Here is a 20,304-nt window from a genome sequence, read left to right as displayed (position 1 = left end):
AAACATTCCCATAAATAAATGTTGGAATTCGAAACTACCATTTATCTAACGGTATAAAGGGTAATCTGATAACCTTATTATTATTAGTGTTTACAACTGAATTTACTGCAAGTGATCACACAACCAAAATGGAGAAATAAGGGGAATTCCAAATATGAAACTGATCAATTACCGGAAGGTTTAAAAACAGAAACGCAATACTTAGGGTGTACACTGTTTCACGGTTTTTACAAGGAATTGAAATGTCTTATTTATTTATCTAGTCAGCCATGCCTTCTACTTACGCCTATATGTTTAACGTCCACCAGAATCATGAATAATTATATAGTAATAAAGGAAATTAATTGGCATTATTAGAATGTATGGTGTACTGTTAAAGTCGAAAATGCCGATTTAGCTTTAAGACAATTCGATTTAGTACGACCCAAGGTCGGACATATTCTTTTTAGCATGACCCTGGTTGGGAATTAGCTTTACGCTATTTCATAAAGGATAACATGGTGTAATAGGCCTCAATTTCACAAAAAGCGTATATACATTATCAAGTTGTAAGCTTTAAAAATATCAAACGATAGAAATAAAGTGCATATTGACAAGATATAAAGTAACAGAAGTTCTCAAAAATTTCCTTTAGATTACCTCCCCTGATAAGTTTGGTTTTTCATAAGTTATCTCCACTGAAAACTAGAAAAATATTATTTTCTCCTTTTCCCTACGGGGAATTTTAGATTTATTTTTGATATTTGTATCAGAATCATATAATGCAGCTTTCTACGGCAAAATTTTCTCAAAACTCTAGATTAGGTTCTCTTAAATGAAAAAATTATATATTTCTCATAGGCATCAATGTTAACTTGAATACCGATTATCTCCCCAAAAGGTGATAAAATTTGAAAAATCTCTCGGTGAAAATAATTTAATTTTGAATGTCTTCAAAAGTGACCAAATTTCATTTAAATATTACCATCCAGTTACCAGATATGAAATATGACTATTATACCATGTTATCCTTAAGTACGACTATGGATCAGACATAATCTATTAGTATGATACCAGGATCATACTAAATCGAAATAGTATGACCCTGAATTAAGATAATTCCATTTAGCTTTAGAAAAAAATCTGGGTTATGAGCACGACCTTAGGATCATACTCTTTTAAACAGTATGACCCTGGTTCAGACATATTCCAGTTAGCTTATAGACAATTCCGAACTAGTATGACCCTCAGTTACAACAGTCTTCTTTATTACGACCCTGGATCGGACATATTCCAATTAACAAAACCCTAGTTCGGGCATATTTCAATTAGTATGACCCAAGGTTGGACATACTCCAATATATATATGACCCTTGATCGTACTAAATATGGACTAGCTTAAAGCTAATGACCAACCAGGGTCATACTAAATAGAATATGTCCGACATTGGGTCGTACTAAATCGTATTGTCTTAAAGCTAAATTGGCATTTTCCACTCTAGCTGTACGTCATTAGAATGCATTTAACTCGCTTCAAAGGGGATTTGTACATAATAACGTTGCAACAAGATACTGCCTTAATATTGGAGGTCACCCGATAATCTATCCAATGCATAGTCGTATTTGTTTGTGTTATGTAGCGTTACGTGATGATATGTGGGAATTTCCAACTGTAAATAAAATTACTCATAGTTTGTAATGATAACGAATACAACACGTTAAGTTAGGTAGCTATTATAATAATAACTTATATTGGGACAAGAGACATACAATAATATTGATCAAAATGATTAGGACGTTTCTTTGTTTCAGTTGTATGATTATATATTTCCATTTAACAACAGGTAAGCTAATCAATATATAGTTTGTTTTCAGTAGTAATTGATCATTGTATAATATCATTACACACTTTAACATAGTTAATTGTAAAAAAGTGGTTACCGTGGGAAAGGGGTATTACTACGCTTAGTATGTTTTATGACTTCCTGTATCTAGTACCCAGGCACAGTACTGTATACATACTTTATAGTCAACTTCTACATACAAGTAAGAGGTGAAAAATGACTGGCCAGCATCAGTTAAATTGTCAAAACTGGCAATATGATTCTGATGATGAGGTTATTACGAAATAGGGTTCACTATGGCGATCATTTTCAAAATTTAATACAATGGTAACATTATGTCGTACCATTACAACGATTGAAACAGGTAAATAGATTTGAATTACTATGTTACGCCGTAAACCTTTTATTGCTGTGCGGGTCCACATGACATGTTTAAATCTGCATTGAAAGCAGAGTATTGATTTTTTCAATGAAGGCAATAAAGTGAATATTTTAGACGACAGCTCAAATACTTCCTAGAATGTTTGAAGTGTTTATGCATATACTGTCAGGCCTGTGCCGAATACCACCTCCGAATAATGGCCCCTTCTATATATAACACCTGTTTATAAAGGTCACGATTTTTTCTTCCTATTTAACCATAAATAGTGACAATTTACCCCTGCAGAGACATCACCTTTCCTCAAAGGAACTTTTTTTCATTTTCCAAGTTAGGTCTTTAGAGACAGGTTTAATTGAACCTGAAATAGGTTATCAGCATATCAAACATATAAATGTTTCACAGGTCACCTAAGTTTCACAAAGGATTAACATATCGATATTCGCAATGTTTTATTATCAACCTTTTTACATTCATAGTTGCATATGGGAGGTTAAAATTTTTACGAAAATACCATTTTGACCTTTGATTAATGCGACATTGAAATAACTACTAGGATGCTAGTTCCCATGTAATTCTTAACAATAAGCCCTATATAAAGATAAGCATGGCAATCAAGTATTAACAAACTCTTTCATCAGAGGTAGCTTTTTGAATATATATGCTACAACAAATAGGTCAGTTATATTGGGACTAAGTGCAAATCTATGGATCGCGCCAGCGATTCTTGGATGATTGGCAGGGAGTCCCAATGTGGTAAATACGCGCATAAACGCACAAAAATAGCATAACATTTTTACAGTAGCTTGCTACAGAAATAAGTGGTTTGCTTTCCATGAGTATCAGAAAATCAAAATAACTATCTGGATATCGATCTTTTCAACATCTAAATAAAACAGCCAAAACGACCTGCCCGTGTTCAGTTTTAATTCACATTTCGACAAAAATACCTTACCCATGTTTTTATTTAAAATAATCATGTAGCCGTGTCGATTCAGTTTTGATACTTAGCTCAGAAAAAATAAATTAAGCTATAATTTGATGTTCTTTTTGAAATTTTGGCATCCAATTTTGAAAGATTTTTTCGAAAGACGCCATTTTGTAGATATTTTTTGTATTGACGTCAGATTGCGCATGCAATCTCGCGAAAATTGCCATCCTTGATATTATTAGACCAATGTTGTTAATATGAAAATAAACGCTTTTTTCTTTCCATACAAAGTGTCATAGTGAGTCTAAATATTTTCAAATACCATTACATGTATATGCGTAGCAGATTGTTTAGCTGTATGCGCTGCGCACCGACAGTTTTTGTGGGCAGCGAAGCGTGCCCACAGATTTACCATACCACAAATTTACGGTCGATGTGTCTTATCCGAAACCGAAGAACAAGTAGTTCCATGTCCGCCATAAATTATACGTAATTCAAGTTTGTTTAACTCTCAGAAAGCTTCTGAGATTCAATTTTATCAAAAAATACATTGCTTAAGTATATATTTGTCGTAATCTATATTTTATAACAAAACAAAGCGTATGAAAATGAGCGTGCTTGCTTTGATCACATGACCAAAACAATTCTTTATCACGTGACCAAAATAAACTATAAATAACCTACAAAAATAGTACTTCAGCTCTATAATCGGTATTAAAACCAAGTTGCGTCTTTTGTAAACATTTTAAATAAAAACTCAGTTCCTGCTAGAAAATTAATCGAAATTTTATTATTATAACAACACCAAAGAGCTTGTTTTGGTCACATGATCAGAAAACATCTAACTATCACGGCGTGCAATTCGATACTAAATGATAAAATTGCACCCGTGTATCCGTCGGAGTTTGTAGCATAGAAATGGGTTTATGGAAACATATATTGCATGAAATCAACAGAAGAGGTGTTATCTTATTTATTTTTCATAGAGAAAGATACGATCCTTTCATAATATTTACGTAAATGATTTTTATTTGCACGACTTAGGAAAATAATTGCAGCCGTAACGGAGGGGGCGAAAAATTCGTACCTGTTTCCCGAAAATACGAACATATGCACTTTAATTTGATTTAATTTTACATTCTAGCTGGTGTTTGTGACTGACATATCATTAAAGGGTATAATTAATTCGAAAGAAACATTATTTTAAACAAGTTCGCCTTTTAATCGCCGGTAGATTCGCGGTGTTTTCGTCCCCAAATATTCACGTACTGGCGTACGATTTTTTCTCAGATAATTATACAATAGCGGGCATCGGAAGACTGCAATAAAATTATTTGAGACAATTCAAACTAAGTTTGCATTTGCATTTTTAACAATAAAATTCGTAAAAAGATCCTTTGGAAGCATAGAATGCAATCAAGAAGAATAATAGCAGACTCGGTTTGATTGAGTCTGTTCATAAGAGGTAATGAAATGTGCAACACCTCTTACGCCCCCTAGCACCGGCTTTAGCGGAACTCTATTACATATAATTGTGTTGAATGGACTCCATGACCCTAAAGGACCAGAAAATATAACAACACTAAAACATGCATGTTGTATTATGAGGCATATATTACATTAATCTACAGCTGAAAAATGACTGAATGCAACCTGAAGATCATGATGTGTGCTGATATTGGAGACAGTAGTAGTTGTTTTGGTTGTTTTAAAATAGAATTAAAACACTTTAATTTCATTGTAAATATTCTTTTATGGTTGCTTTTAATTTAAGAACTATTCTGAAGTGTCTTTTATCTATACAATTTATGTATAATATATTCATAGCCTGCTTTTACCAAAATGAGATCTCATTTGAAAAAAAAAAATCACCTGTCAAGGTCACAGGGGCCTGAACATGGAAACCCTGATCAATAACTTGAGAACCACTTGGCCCAGAATGTTTAAACTTCATAGGATGATTGGACATGTAGAGTAGATGACCCCTATTGATTTTTAAATCGCTTGATCAATAGTTAAAGGTCACAGGAACCAGAACACGGAAAACAGTTTCCAACCAATAACTTTAGAATCATTTGATCCAGAACCTTCAATCACGATGATAGGAATTACAGAGTAGATGACCCTTAATATTTCTGGGGTCACTTGACGTAGGGGAAAGGTCACAGAGGCCTGAAGATAGAAAAAAACACTTTCTGATTAATAACTTGAGAATCACTTGACCCAGAATGTTGAAACATCCTAGGATGATAGGACATGCAGAGGTAGACGGATAGCTCAGTGGTCTGCACACTGGCCTTCCAATCCTGAGGTCGGGGGTTCGATCCCCGGCAGCTACTCGGGAATTTTCAGAAACGCTTTTCAGTGTTTCCCACCCAACTAGAGGTGTACTGGTCAGGAACCCTGGCAATCCTTGCGTGTATCAGTGCTATACACTGGGCACGTTAAAGAACAAGGCTGTCTATTCGCAACGAACTAGGCTAAGTTAGCCGGACAAGCCTGTATCTGATTTCTGATCTCTCTGTCGTGGGGGCTTTGTCTCACTCTGTCCCTCTGGTCAGATCGCTCTGTGTCTGTACTAGTAGAGGATGAATTATGCGCCCTGTGTGGCTGCATTTGAACTATGTAAAGCGCCTTTGAACGTGAAATTGATCATGAAAAGGGCGCTATATAAATCTGGTATAATATATATATATATATATATATATATATATATATATATATATATATAATAAAAAATTGTCCAGGAGTAACTTTTAATATTTTATATATATATATATATATATATATATATATATATATATATATATATACCTCTGTTGATTTTGGGCTCACTCGATTAAAGGTCAAGGTCACAGGGGCCTGAACATAGAAAACGGTTTACTTGAGAACCACTTGACCCAGCATCTTGAAACTTCATATGGTGATTGCACATGCCAAGTAGTTGATCCCTATTGCAGCCAACCATAAGTGTCTCTTTTGTCTTTACGACTATGCATTAGGGGAGACATGGACATCTTCTAGTTTGAAAATTAATTGCCCTCCTTCGATGGTATATTGTAAATTTTAAAACGCGATGGTACGATGGTGCGATGGTGAAAACGTGATGGTACGATGATGAAAACGCGATATTACATCGACATTTCACCATCGTACCATCGCACCATCGCGATTTCATCATCGTGCCATCGCGTTTTCACCATCGTTGTTTCATCATCGTGCCATCGCGCCATCGCGTTTTCGTCATCGTACCATCGTGCATAGCGGTTAAGTATTAGATAAAAAGTCACGATTGTCCAAACGGAACACCGTAGAAAAGAGATGAAAAAGAACGACAATTTGTAGTTTTAAATGTAAATAAATTGCACTTATGTGCACCCGATTTCACATTATTTTCACTCGTTTGGTAGAACAGGGATGCTATTCATCCTGCACGACCATCACAAACAAACTTGGATTTTGTCATCCCTGCCTCGGAGTAGGGACTCTAGCGATGAAGGTATGAAAAGTAACAGCCAGTTCTGCCCTAGAATTTTTATTTGAATGTGCCTATTTCACTGTTTGTTTGCATGTATTATTACTTTAATATAGCCGCCACCGATAATCCAAATATGCGACTCCTCCTGAGGACTGTTAGTAATGTCAGTGGAATGATGGTGCAAGATACAGAAGACGCTCCAATTCTAGAAGCTTCCCTGTGTCAGGTGTAAAACACCCATACACGGGACACTTATCCAAATGTTAGTAAATTTTAGTTTAAGAAGCGGATGAAATGTGGGGGAATGCACGCCAAGATTCATATTAACATACACAGTCTGTAGCGAAACAAATTCTTTTATATAAACATAAACGATGTGTAGTGAAACGCTATGTTTCATATAAATATATACTGTCTGCAGTGAAACGCTCTATATTTTATATAAACATATACGGACTGCAGTGAAACACGCTGTGTTCCATAGGTGGGCCGATGGTCTAGTGGTAACACGCTTGACTGTCAATCCAGAGGTCCGGGGTTCGAATCCCAGTCCAGGCACCGGAAATTTCTGAAATGCTCTTGAGTGTCTCCCACTTAACTAGAGGCCTGTATTGGTTCTTCCCAGGAAAGACGGCTTCGCGTGTATCGGTCCTATATACCGGGCACGTTAAAGAACCAGACTGTCTATTCGAAAAGTGCTAGTATATAGGCTAAGTTAGCCGGACACGTCTGTATCTGAAAAGTTCTCTCTGTCTGTTGTGGAAGAAGGGGAAGGTGAAACTCACGACCTATAGTTTCGTAGTCAGACAGTGTTACCAGTATAAATATCGTGTTACTTTTCTTATTACGCATATCTGTTAAACATGCATAACCCTATAATAATCAATGAAATTAACAGGCAATTTCAAACGCATTTTAGTCGGTTAAATCAGAACAGATCAATGAATTATATACCGAATAATGTTTCAACAAGATATTTCCTTTTTCTGTCTATTGATATGAGAGGCCATCTGTTAAATAATCTACCCAAATCAATGTCAAACTTGTTTTAAACATATTCATTAAATTCAATTAGCGTTATGAAATACTTGTAACTGGTGAATAGCACACATTCGCTGTATACGGGGTAAATTTCTGTTCTGCATACAGGAAGCTATTACGTTTGCTAAAACGCATATACTTTTATAAGGACGTGCGACAGACAATAATATTCAGTGATCAAAATGATTGTTACGTTTATTTGTTTCAAATGTATTTTGATATATTTCCATTTAACAGCAGGTAAGCAAAACAAGAACTTATATGATTAGTAATTTACTGTTTTATACTGTTATAATACGTATAATAATGGTTAATGTGGTAGCTAAATACAAGACTTTTCAATTCAAAAAATCTTTAAGTGAAGTAAATTGATATGAAATCGTACTTGTTAATATATTGTGTGGTTGTCATATGGGATTAGCATTTCTGATAAGATAGGGAGATTTGTTTACACCATGTACCATGTTAATACATGTAAATGATTTTGATGTGGCTGTCAGCGTACGTATTTCAAAAGTCTATACTATTTTAACCTAGATGTAATAAAAGAATCTATTGATTTTTACAATGATATGCGCTTGTGTATGAAGTATTGAATAATTAACATAAGTTTATTATTATCAGGTATTTCTTATCTATATGCGCAATTGTTTTCTTATCGAATAAAATGTGATGTAAGTCATTCAATATACCTAAAATAGGTTATCAACATATCGTCTTAAATTCCCTCTGTTTTTCTAACTACATTTTAACAAAGTTCAGGTTCTAATTACATTAAATACAGGTGACCATTTGGATTTAACTTTTATGAACAATTCAGTTAATACCTGTCATATAAACATACACAGTCTGTAGTGAAATAATATTAGGTTATTTAACATTGTTCTGTACAATACGGTGATATATTTGGACTCGTACCCAGCTGAGAAAACCATATTGGACGAGCCGCTAGGCGAGTTCAATATGGTTTTCTCAGCTGGGTACGAGTCCAAATATATCTCGTATTGTACAGTACAATGTTAAATAACCTTTTTATTCTATATCTATTTTATCTTACTATAATAATAGTTTCAATTAAAAATGTTTCACTGAATATTGTATTCCTGCCTTTTCTAGTTTTTCCCAGCTTGGTATGAGTGCAAATATATATTATACAGAACAATGTTAGACCTTAAATAACCTTTTTATTCTATATTTATTTCACTTCATACGTAATATACGTAATTCATTGAATGTTGTTTTTTTTTCTGCGTATCATCATTAAAAGTATATGGTGCAACCTCCCTACAACAGCCATTTGGCGATTTGGGTGGTAATAATACTTGGCTGAGATATTATGCCCACAGACATTGTCAGCAAGTTTGGTGAAGATCGGATGAAAACTGTTCGACTTAAAAGAGCGGACAAGGCTAAATTCCCTGTTTTTCGAGTAATTCAAGGACTATTATCAAAGAGTGCCTGGTACGGTTTGGCTGGTTATCGAAATTGGCCGAGATGTAATGCCCACAAACATTCTCAGCAAGTTTGGTGAACAGCCGACGAAAACTGAATTATAGAGCAGACATGTTTTGGATGCTGACCGCCCGTCCGCTGCCATTCATAATCTTCTCCATTTTGTTTCTTAACCGTTAAACAAAAAATGCTGAGGTAGCTATTCAGATAGTCAGGGCAGATACCAATTTCTAGGTTTCGTCCGGAACGGCTTCTTTTAGCGACTTTTCAAATATTCCAACATCTGATGATCCTTTTTACTGTATTTTTAAGTTTTTGATTATTAACGAACGTTTTAATATCTAAATCAGATAGCATTGTTATCCCTTGAATCGTTTTTGGTGTGTTGTAAACAAAAAAAAAACTCAAATTAAATCCAGATTTCAAGACGCATAATCAAACTCTGTACACAGAGCGCCTACTTCATCCGATTTACATTCGGAACATTTTCACGCGTTTCGGGCTTTATCGTATGTTTAACATGGGACTGTTGAACCGTCCAAATACAGAAAATACAGGACTTTTTGTACGCGCGTGCGTCCAAATACAGAAAATACAGGATTTTTGTATGCACGTGCATCCAAATACCGTAATATATTGTACGGTCACGTGTTGCAAATGAACGTTCGCGATTGGATAGATAAAATAGGTATAAAATAAATTTTTTATATAAACATATACGATGCGTAGTGAAACGCTATGTTTCATATAGATATATACTGTCTGCAGTGAAACGCTCTATATTTTAAATAAACATATACGGTCTGCAGTGACACACGCTATGTTCCATAGGTGGACCGGTGGTCTAGTGGTAACACGCTTGACTGTCAATCCAGAGGTCCGGAATCGAATCCCTGTCCAGGCACTGGAAATTTCTGAGATACTCTTGATTGTCTCCCACCTAACTAGAGGCCTGTACTGGTTCTTCCCAGTAAAGACGGCTTCGCGTGTATCGGTGCTATACACCGGGCACGTTAAAGAACCAGACTGTCAATTCGAAAAGAGCTAGGCTAAGTTAGCCGGACACGTCTGTCTGAAAAGTTCTCTCTCTCTGCTCTGAGGACTTTATCTCACTCTGTCCCTCTGGTCAGATCGCTCTGTGTCTGTACTAGTAGAGGATGATTTCGCGCCCTGTGTGGCTGCAGTTGCTGTAAAGCGCCTTTGAACGTGTTTATCATGAAAACGGCGCTATAAAAATCTGGTATTGTCACTATTTAGTTGACCTGTCAAAACATGTTTCTGGCTTTCATGTTAATCTTATACAGGCGTGAACAGAATATAATGAAAGCCGGGAACATGTTTTGACAGGTCAAATAAATTGTACAATATAATAATGATAATAATAATATAAACACATACGGTCTGTAGTGAAACACTTTGTTTCATATAAACATAAACGGTGCGTAATGAAACGCTATGTTTCGTATAAACATATTTGGTGTGCAGAGAAACGCGCTTAGATACATATAAACATATACGGTCTGCAATCTCTGATCAACTTATTTTCCATATATTCAACTTTTAATATATATGACCAAAACGTCATATTGAATCGGCAGCTTTGTAAACAATATTACAATGTATTCAAATACAAATGGGCCATGGATATGTACATATACGAAGGATTTTATCATATCGTATCTGTCATTTTTGGAAGAAACATAGAACTGTTATTGTGGCTATACAGGAAGCGTAAAAATTTTGTTTCTACATAAAAAAGTAAAATTGAGTTAATCATTTATTATAAACTTATCCGGTTTTTTTTATTCTTTCCTGCCTTTTGGTCTCAATTTATTTACCGTTTAATTTCAGCGTAGGTGAAGTCATACATAATATAGAATTATGATTGGGGTGTGATAAAACAAATTTTATTCAAATAAATAAAATTCCTTCGTTCCCAGAATTAGACAAAATATATGTCTACTTATATAGGAATGATACAAACTCACAGTATTAAGAGTATCTAAAATATGTTTAATAATAATATATGCAATTAAGAATTCGTGGCGATGGAGTGAAGTTTTAGGTTCTATTTGACCCACAGCAGGTAAAAGATAAACATTGAAATATTTGTATTTTTCTATATCAGCCCAGTTATCTCAAAAGGAAACGTTGAAGAATATTACAGAATGCGACCCCAATGCAGGTATCACATTAACCTGTGCAGGGGACGAGATGATTGCAATACATTCCCTACAATATGCCTACCACGTCCGTTGTGATGGAACATGTTGTAATACCTATACAAGTACGGACTGCTTTGCTGATGCTGGTGATACAGACATTCAAGGCATCCGTCGTGCCTGCTCAGGCAAGTCATCCTGCAACGCACCAACACCTCCAGGCAAAATAGACTTCACTACCTGCTCATTAGGTGTACAGGACATTTCTTATATATTTCTACAATACTTTTGCATTCCAAGTAAGTATAAAACATACGTGTTGTTTGTACTATTTACGATTTGTAATGCTTGTCTTCATGTCGATTTTATATTGTATCACATGAATGCTTTCTCTGTTCACAAGGCAAGATATTGCCAAATTATGTAATAATATAAACCTTGCTGTCATGTTTTCTATCTGTCAGACAGTATTATACCATACCATTCGATATCACCTCAGTGAATATACACGTTTTCTTGAATAAACCTTATGTAATATTACTTCATTATAATTTTAGGTTCTTATGCTTAAATATTTTTGTTGTTTTGTTTTGGTTTTTTATTCCCAACATGATATATTGTGTACCTACAGAGGAAAGGATATCTTCCATTTGTTCAAACGGACAAACGCTTACGTCAGACGATGCTCCACTCTATCTGACAAATGAGAATTATCCGAGTGTAACGACCGGAAGTGCATCATGTTCCTGTTCCCTTGAAGTATTCTCCTGCTCTTCCAGTGTTAACATGTACATAATGGACGCAGATCTGTACTTAGATACAAATTCTTGCTACCAGACCTTAGAATTTCTAGATGGATATGATAAAACACTGTATACGATTGGTTGTGAAAGTCACTACTCGAACCAAATAGAAAACAACACGGCGAATAGCCATTATCTAAAAATAGATTTCATCAATAACAGTACGTCAAACCAAGAAGGATATTTTTTCATTGGCCTCGAAGGTTAGTTGAAACTCATTCTAAACAAGTAGTTCATGGACTTTACAATTAGAAATACATTATTGATATTGTGAGATAGTTTACAAAAATATCAAATATTTGCAATAAATAAAATATTTGCACAGCATAGCTCATATTACGTCAAATATATATTTTCTACATAAAAAACATCCATTATCAATGATCGATTAAATTTAAATCATAAAACACATGTTTTTTCTTTATATGTTTAAAATCTGACATGAAATTTTAGCGATGTGTTTATATTATAGTAATAAACAGTCTGTAATGAACTCAAAACACAGTGAACATGTATACATGCACATAATTTCTTACAAGAACATAACAATATATGCATCCTCAAACTAAAATGCAATAGAATTTATGTTCCGTAGAAACATATAACTTTTTTCAACCAACATAAAAACTGGCACGTGACTGGCCGGGTAAATGTGTAAATTTTAGTAAATACATACAATAAAAAAGAAAAGCGCATTTTATTTCTCGGCTACGCCACTCGATAACATGTAGTATATAAACGATAGTTTGACCTTCCAGACGATAAATTAAATGTCCGTATATACAGCTAATCAAAATTGGTGGCTATTACAAATGTATTTATTGGCTAAGAGTTTGATACCGTTTCCAATTTTTTGAGAGGCTAATTACGTATTGATATCTATGTATTTAATGCATAGTTACTATAACATGCAGTTTGTTCTATCTCGTTCAACTCTCATTATTATTATTACCCATATTCCGTGTAAACATACAGTATTATCAAACAACATTTATTTGCTTTTTCTTTAAACAAACTTTAGCATTATCTAAAGGTATTCATTTTGTTTTAGCTTCAGAGTCTGGAGCATCTTTCAAGCTCAGCTGCAACTATGAAGAAGAAACATGGTGTGTCGGTAAATATAACATTTTACTTCTACGTGGTGAACATTTTATTTGTCGCCGAAATACTTGGTTATTGTCATTTTGCATAAAAATAACATTCATAATTTAAAAATCTAATAATTTCTGTATTCATGATGATGACGATATGATATCATAACAATGTGTTAACCATCGACTTAGAAGAGTTTATAAAAATAACTTTGATATAAGATTTATTTATTGTATAATTGCGTCAGGCCCAGGGACTTTTAGTTTGTTAAGATTTATAAACATGAAAACTATTTGTGTGTAAAGGATGTGGTGATGTACCAGTGATCGCGAATGGAAATGTAGAACTCAGCAATGTGAACGATTCCTCCTACGAAGCAGCAGCAAATGTTATCTGTGATTCTGGTTATGAAACAAATACACCTACTATAAATTGCCTTGCTAATGGTACATGGCCTGATCCTGTTTGTACAGAGAAAGGTAGGACTGTTTCTGAGGGCTGATTGTAGAATGTATTTGTAAAGTCATTTTCTGTCAGACACTACATGACAAGAAAATGAAAACAGAATAGAGTGGTTCTTGTATATCGTCTTCTTGTTCTCGCGTTTATTGTACAATGAAAAGATAGACTTAATGGAATAGCTAAGTAATAATAAACTAAAAATATCATATATTAATGGTTTATATAAGTACATATAAACAGATATCATATCAATGATACCAGCAGTACCATTGCCACAGATATATGAATGATATTCCTAAAGATATTCGAGCACAGTGCTGGTTCATTTGCCAGAACCGCACTTTTGTTTTATCTTCTAAATGTAATAAGACTTCCTTCGAATTTTAAAATTAAAGTGCGTTTGTTTGCTTAGATTGTTAGCATTGATGACTAAAGTAATACAACAAATAAGCATAGTCATTTTACTAGGTGTACGGTAATATCTACACATTAATGTGACTGTATGATACAAGCTTTTTCTGTCATAGTAAATTATTATACACCAAACTAAAACAGTATAGAAATGAATAATTAATGATTGAACACTATGCATGTAGGTATATGTTATTATATTATTAAACAGCCGCCTGTACAGCAAGTCAGTGGAGATGTACTAATGGAGACTGTGTATTAGCCAGTCAGAGATGTGATAATATTCCCGACTGCACGGACCAGTCTGATGAAGAAAACTGTGGTGGTAAGTCCAGTAACGAGTACATAAATCACAATCAGTTAAAAGTAGTCAATTTATACGAGGTAAATTACAAAGTCGGTGTGAAATGTGCCTAGGTAAATTAGTCTTAAATCTTACTTGACGGGAGCTGAAAATAAATGTGGTGAAATGGACATTTACTTAATTTATATTGAGTAAAGCATGGATCTGTATTTACGAAATAAACATTTGAATATTCAAATCAGCTACAAATTATATCTCCAGGTCATTGACTTTGCTAACGATTTATTTGTTTTAGCTCCGGTCTGTCCAGAAGGTCTAGAATTTTGCCCCCATGATAACGGAACCGACGTTTGTGTCGACAAAGCAGTTGGATGTAGTAAGACTCACGATTGATTTAACCATTATTTTGCATTTTAGTTCTGAACAAATGGCCATTAACTTACAGTATGCAATGTTTTGACACCAGTCAAACGCATTGACTAGTTTAATCTCAGAGCATAATCAACCAGTAATGGTGTTAGAAAATATATCACAATCATTTTCTGTTTATTGCTTCACTGTTAATGTGTATACGACCATTATGTAATGCTGTAACTATTTAGCTTCTTGTAACTGCATAGTTTGGGGCAGTAAATATACAAGTCTTCTTCGAATTTACGTTCATTAATGTATTTAGTATGTTCTACTATATTTCATTTTTCTGATATTCAGACTGTGGCACAGTTCCGTCGATACCAAATGGAGTAATAATAATTGAAGACAATTCAACAATTGGGTCCGTGGCTAACGTTACATGTAATGAAGGTTACATTCCGAGTAAACAAACTGTTACGTGTCTGACTACCGGTTCGTGGGAGACTGTGTCTTGCACTGCTATAGGTAATTGCAATTCAAATAATTACTTTTGACTTTTGAAGTGTGTGTTTCATTTAATGTTAATTAAACAGTCGTTGCCGTTATGGCATGGTCCTGTTGTACACAGCACAAATTTTATCATATAGTTTTAAACTAAACCAAGAAATACATACTGTAATCCATGCCAGAGCATAGCAAAGTATATAACATATCTTTAATATTTCCGCCTTTCGGGAATGACTGTGTACAAAGCCAAAATGATGCAAGAAAAGCTATCAGTCGTGCAGCATAAATCTGATTTAGAAAGAAGACAATGTAGTATTCCAGTAAAAGCGATGATATGTTTTATATACGTGTAGTTCAAACGTTAAAAGACAAACAGTGTTTTTGATGGCGGATGGAAACGTACAAATAAATCATATAACATTGATGATTACAAGTCGAGGATTTACCTATTGCATTACATGATATATCCTAAGAGCTGTAACACTAGAGGTTATTGTGTACTTATATCTATAGACAGTAGTTTCCAGTTTTATGTCTTAATCTAATACTATTTGGTTAAATTTTACAGACTGTGGGACACTGCCAGCAATTTCTTCAGGAAGATACGAACTAGTCGGTTCCAGTACAACATTTGGAGCTTCGGCTAGAGTCATATGTGATGAAGGGCATACAGCTGATAAACAAAGTGTAGATTGTCAGTCCACAGGGATATGGGAATCCGCTGTCTGCACGTTGGCAGGTACAGACTTTAGTTACTCCGAGTGTATATCAAAATCCCCTTGATCAAAATCCCCTCCACTGAAAAATGAATGGGTGTTACAAAATCCCCTTCACACATTTGCAGGGGGTATCATAATCCCCTCTGTGATTAACATTATAGATATATAGATATCAGTGCTCAAAATTATATTTTGTTTGCTAAAGGCATTGTAATTACGTGCTTTATGCAATAGACTTTTAACTTGTATATAGTTGTATTTGAACTTGAAAAATAAGTAAAAATCACAGAGGGGATTATGATACCCCCTGCAAAAGTATGAAGGGGATTTTGTAACACCCTGTCATTTTTCAGTGTAGGGGATTTTGATCAAGGGGATTTTGATTGTCTCCCAGTTACTCCTGTCCCTATTCTGTTTTCTGTATGCAAACTTAATTATCTTCTGAAATAGAGGAAATTATTTAGTACGGCCATTCTCGCCTCTTGGAGTAATTATCACATGTATCTTAACTTCTTTATTATCGCTATATAGCCTGGGAAGCCGTTGATGATATTCGTGCTTTGTTAGAAGAAATCATATCTAATATTTATGCATTAAAGATTCCACTTAATTTGCGCTAATTAGTGTTAATTCGCATTCATCGAGTTTCTGATGATTTGCAGGTAGAAAACAAGTTAGAAATTGTCAGACTGGATTCCAAGGATAACCGCTATGTTATTTATCTACCATTGTCATTATTTTCAGTTTACAAGGTTCCGAATACAAACAAAAAAGAGAACAGTTATGTTTGTAAAAAACAAACCTTTTTCAATTAATCGCTAATATACCACATATTTTCACTTCTGTCGGAACTCTATATGAACAGTAAGCCTAACACTGGAAACCAAGCTGTGCAGTTCAATTTGTTGTCGGTTTATATTTGTTCTGTCTTGCCTGAGTTTCTTTTCTATGCTAAAGATTGTGGAACAGTACCGGACGTAGTCCATGGTAATGTAACCCTTAACAAAGACAACAATACGACGTTTGCAGCTACTGCTTCTGTAGCATGTGAAGAGGGATATCAACCAGCTAAAGTCTCAATAACTTGCCAGGCTTCTGGAGAGTGGGAAACGCCGTTGTGTGAAACTACCGGTAAGTAGACAGTAGTTAGTTCAAAACTGTCTATTCACCAACAAAACTGACTACATCAGAACTGACCTTTCGATATAACCCCGTCACAAAACTGACTGTACGATATTTTTCAGTCACAAAAATGACTATACGGAATATCCAGACCTACACTATGTATGTTTTAAATCAAACAGTATTCAAAGTAATTATATAAAGTTATAAAATCGTGTTCTGTTTACTTGTTCTTATAGGAGTAATAGCATAACATGGTCATATAAGTTTGCGCAGGAAGTGTATCTTTTTATTAAATAGGTTACGTATTTTAAACTCAAACTTCAGAAAGTATATTTGTTTGCATATAATATTCTTAACAAGTCTTTGTGTATACACTTTACGTGTATTCCATGTTGTCAGTACCCTTATTGATATATTCTGCCTGTACTTTTGCTTTTATGGTTAAAAGCGTAAAATTACGATTTCATTTGGCTCACCTTTAGTGCTAGTTGCATGATAAATATGCACAGATGAATAGTTTAACAGCTGCTGTTACCATACTTATATGGGTTATGTAATCACATAGACAAATTATATATATCCTTATACATGGTGCAGTGTGCAGTGTTATAACAGTTCAAAATGTCTTAGAATCTGTGTTTAACTTAACAGTATTTGCATTCAAACGGAAATTTGTCTGTATCGCCCAATAAAATCGTGTTCTGTTTTCTTGTTCCCATAGGATGACATGAGTAATAGCATAACATGGTCGTATAAGTTTGCGCAGGAAGTGTATCTTTTAGGGATGGGAACGAATACTGAAATCAATATTCGAATATTCGGTTTGCCATATTCGAATATATTCGAATATTCGGTTAGTTTTAATGGAAGCTTTAAATTTTTATTAAGTGATTAGCATATACATAACGTATTCATTTGTTTAAAGCGTGGATCATCGTAAATAAGGCCAAAAAAATGTTTGTTCCGGGTAACCCGATGCTACATAGCAAAACCCGCCGAATCTAGCGTTTTATTTTACGATTCTGTCAGTATAATCATGAACATATTTAACTAATTCAGTGTTTTAGCTTCAAAATGATACAAAAAATCAAAACGATTAGAATTTAGACCGTCGCAATTTTATCCAAATATAGCAGGTCGTCCCATTTAAACACGTGACGCACTGTTGTATTACCGCCGCCATTTTGAAAAATTTCAATCGGCGCGTAGAAATCGTCGTGTAAAAAGCAAGTAAGACAGACTTAAACCTTCTTCAACATGAACTTATGCATCAATCATATGTTTTTCTTGATTTTATTATTAACTACTTCAAAATTTAATTCGAATACGGCCGATGATTGCGGATGAAAACCGTTTCTGCGGATGGTCTGAAACGTCGTACAAAATATTGTGAAAAGATCGACAATATCTACAAGTTTGGTATTGTTTTCGAAAAAAAAAAATTCTACAACTTGTTACATAAAACCGGCGCCAATAAAAATGTACAAAAGATAAAAAGATATCACATTTACGCCTAATACAAACTGTTAATCCGTAGCGATGACCCCAGGTAATTATGCATTGCAATTTTCTTGTTAATTAGACATCTTTTGACATGCATCTGACACATTGACGCCTGTTGCAAACTGTTAATCCGTAACGATGGCCCCTGCCAATTATGCATTGCTATTTTCTTGTTGATTGGACATCTTTTCATACGCGATAAACTAACATGACATGGTTTTATTCTGTAGAATTAGCATGCTCATGTTGCCCAAAATCAATGATACTTATTTTGAAAAAAAAATTACAATAATTTACGAATATTCGAATTTGATTTTCATATTCGAATATTCGACCGATTTTCGAATATTCGAATATTCGTTCCCATCCCTAGTATCTTTTTATTAAGTAGGTTACGTATTTTAAACTCAAACTTCAGAAAGTATATTTGTTTCCATATACTTTTGCTTTTATGGTTAAAGGCGTAAAATTACGATTTCATTTGGCTCACCTGTAGTGCTAGTTGCATGATAAATATGCACAGATGAATAGCTACTGGTACCATACTTATATGGGTTATCTAATCACACAGACAATTATATATATCCTTTCAGTTAAAAGCACACCTTCATATGGTGGATCTAAGGATGACAAACCAGCATTTAACCTTGTGCTTATCATCGTCCTTGTAATACTGATCACGTTATTCCTTGTACAACTCGGAATTATGTGTTTTTTTCAATGCAAGATACATAGCATACGCAGCAGAGCATCAGGTATAGTACATTATTTTACTGCAAGTTACATTTGGCTGATAAGAGAACCAACCCCAAATTGTGATGCAGGTTATTGAAACTAAAGAATCGATTACTGTTAATTTACTGTTAATTCGCTATGTTATACACATCACTCATTTCTTTATATGTTTCAGTTATCAGTCCTGCGTGATGAAAAAAGTTCATCAGTCCATCAAAAACGAAACCATAATTAAGCATTTTCCGTATCAAATCAATATTATAAGGATTAGAACGCGGTGGTCGAAAAAGGGCAACTTTTACATTAAATGACTGTGGCACTTTTTGGCCTCTGATCAGGCGTTTAATCGACTGCATGTGATTATGTTTAGCGCTTTGAAGTACTTTATATGTAAGCGATATATATTTTAAACATTTTTAATCTAAGTTTTTGGGCATTTTTCTTAAGTCAACCGGGAAAGTAAAACAGTATTATCATAGATGTTCATGGAACAGTTAACACTTATATCCCGCCTTATTTTGGACGCTATTTATCCGCATCTGGAAACAAATCCGACGTCGTCGAAAATAATTTTGAATTGAAGCACTCTTGAAATAGATATTGCATCTTTGTTTAAGTTTGTTTACAATCTCAAGTTCATTTGTTGCAGAAATGTTCATATACTTGCACTATGTTTTCTAGGCAAATTTATCCAAAAGTATGTTGGAAGCCAAAACAGTTTATGCATAAATTATTCATCTAGCCAATATGTTTGCAGAACTTTCTATGATATAATGTCATCCCACTAGCATAAATATACTCTGTATATCAAAACATTTACCTGTCATTGCAGGAGGAGATTCTGAAATTTCCAAAAGGATAGGTATGACTATTTTGGGGAGTATTCCAGTTTTAGGAGCGATACCAATATACATTACCTGGAAGGTGTTTTACAGAGACGTGTATCAAGGTGATTTCTCTTTACTAAGGTTTAATATTCAACATTATGCTCAGGACCCGGTTGTTTGAAACTTTAACCGCCTG

General features: G+C 34.4%; 1 protein-coding gene across 4 annotated transcripts; it reads left to right on the top strand.

Moving 5' to 3' along the window:
- Positions 1–1,613: 1,613 nt before the first annotated feature.
- On the top strand, positions 1,614–20,304 carry LOC123527323 (sushi, von Willebrand factor type A, EGF and pentraxin domain-containing protein 1-like). Of its 4 annotated transcripts, XM_053523282.1 has the most exons (13): positions 1,676–1,823; positions 6,725–6,873; positions 11,233–11,565; positions 11,898–12,272; positions 13,121–13,183; positions 13,467–13,640; positions 14,246–14,359; positions 14,634–14,714; positions 15,050–15,217; positions 15,768–15,938; positions 16,876–17,049; positions 19,140–19,301; positions 20,114–20,304. In XM_053523282.1, the coding sequence occupies exons 3-13, from the start codon at positions 11,319–11,321 to the stop codon at positions 20,287–20,289; spliced, it is 1,905 nt and encodes a 634-aa protein (XP_053379257.1). In that variant the 5' UTR covers positions 1,676–1,823; positions 6,725–6,873; positions 11,233–11,318; the 3' UTR covers positions 20,290–20,304. The 4 variants fall into 4 exon arrangements, with proteins under 4 accessions (XP_053379259.1, XP_053379255.1, XP_053379257.1 ...); XM_053523280.1 differs by lacking the exon at positions 6,725–6,873 and having other exon boundaries at positions 1,618–1,823; XM_053523281.1 differs by lacking the exons at positions 1,676–1,823; positions 6,725–6,873 and adding an exon at positions 7,730–7,892.

This window comes from Mercenaria mercenaria, chromosome 14 (genome assembly GCF_021730395.1).
Source record: "Mercenaria mercenaria strain notata chromosome 14, MADL_Memer_1, whole genome shotgun sequence".
Lineage (NCBI taxonomy): Eukaryota > Metazoa > Mollusca > Bivalvia > Venerida > Veneridae > Mercenaria > Mercenaria mercenaria.
The sequence above is the reverse complement of the archived record's forward strand: the minus strand, read 5'-3'. Positions and strand labels throughout refer to the sequence as shown.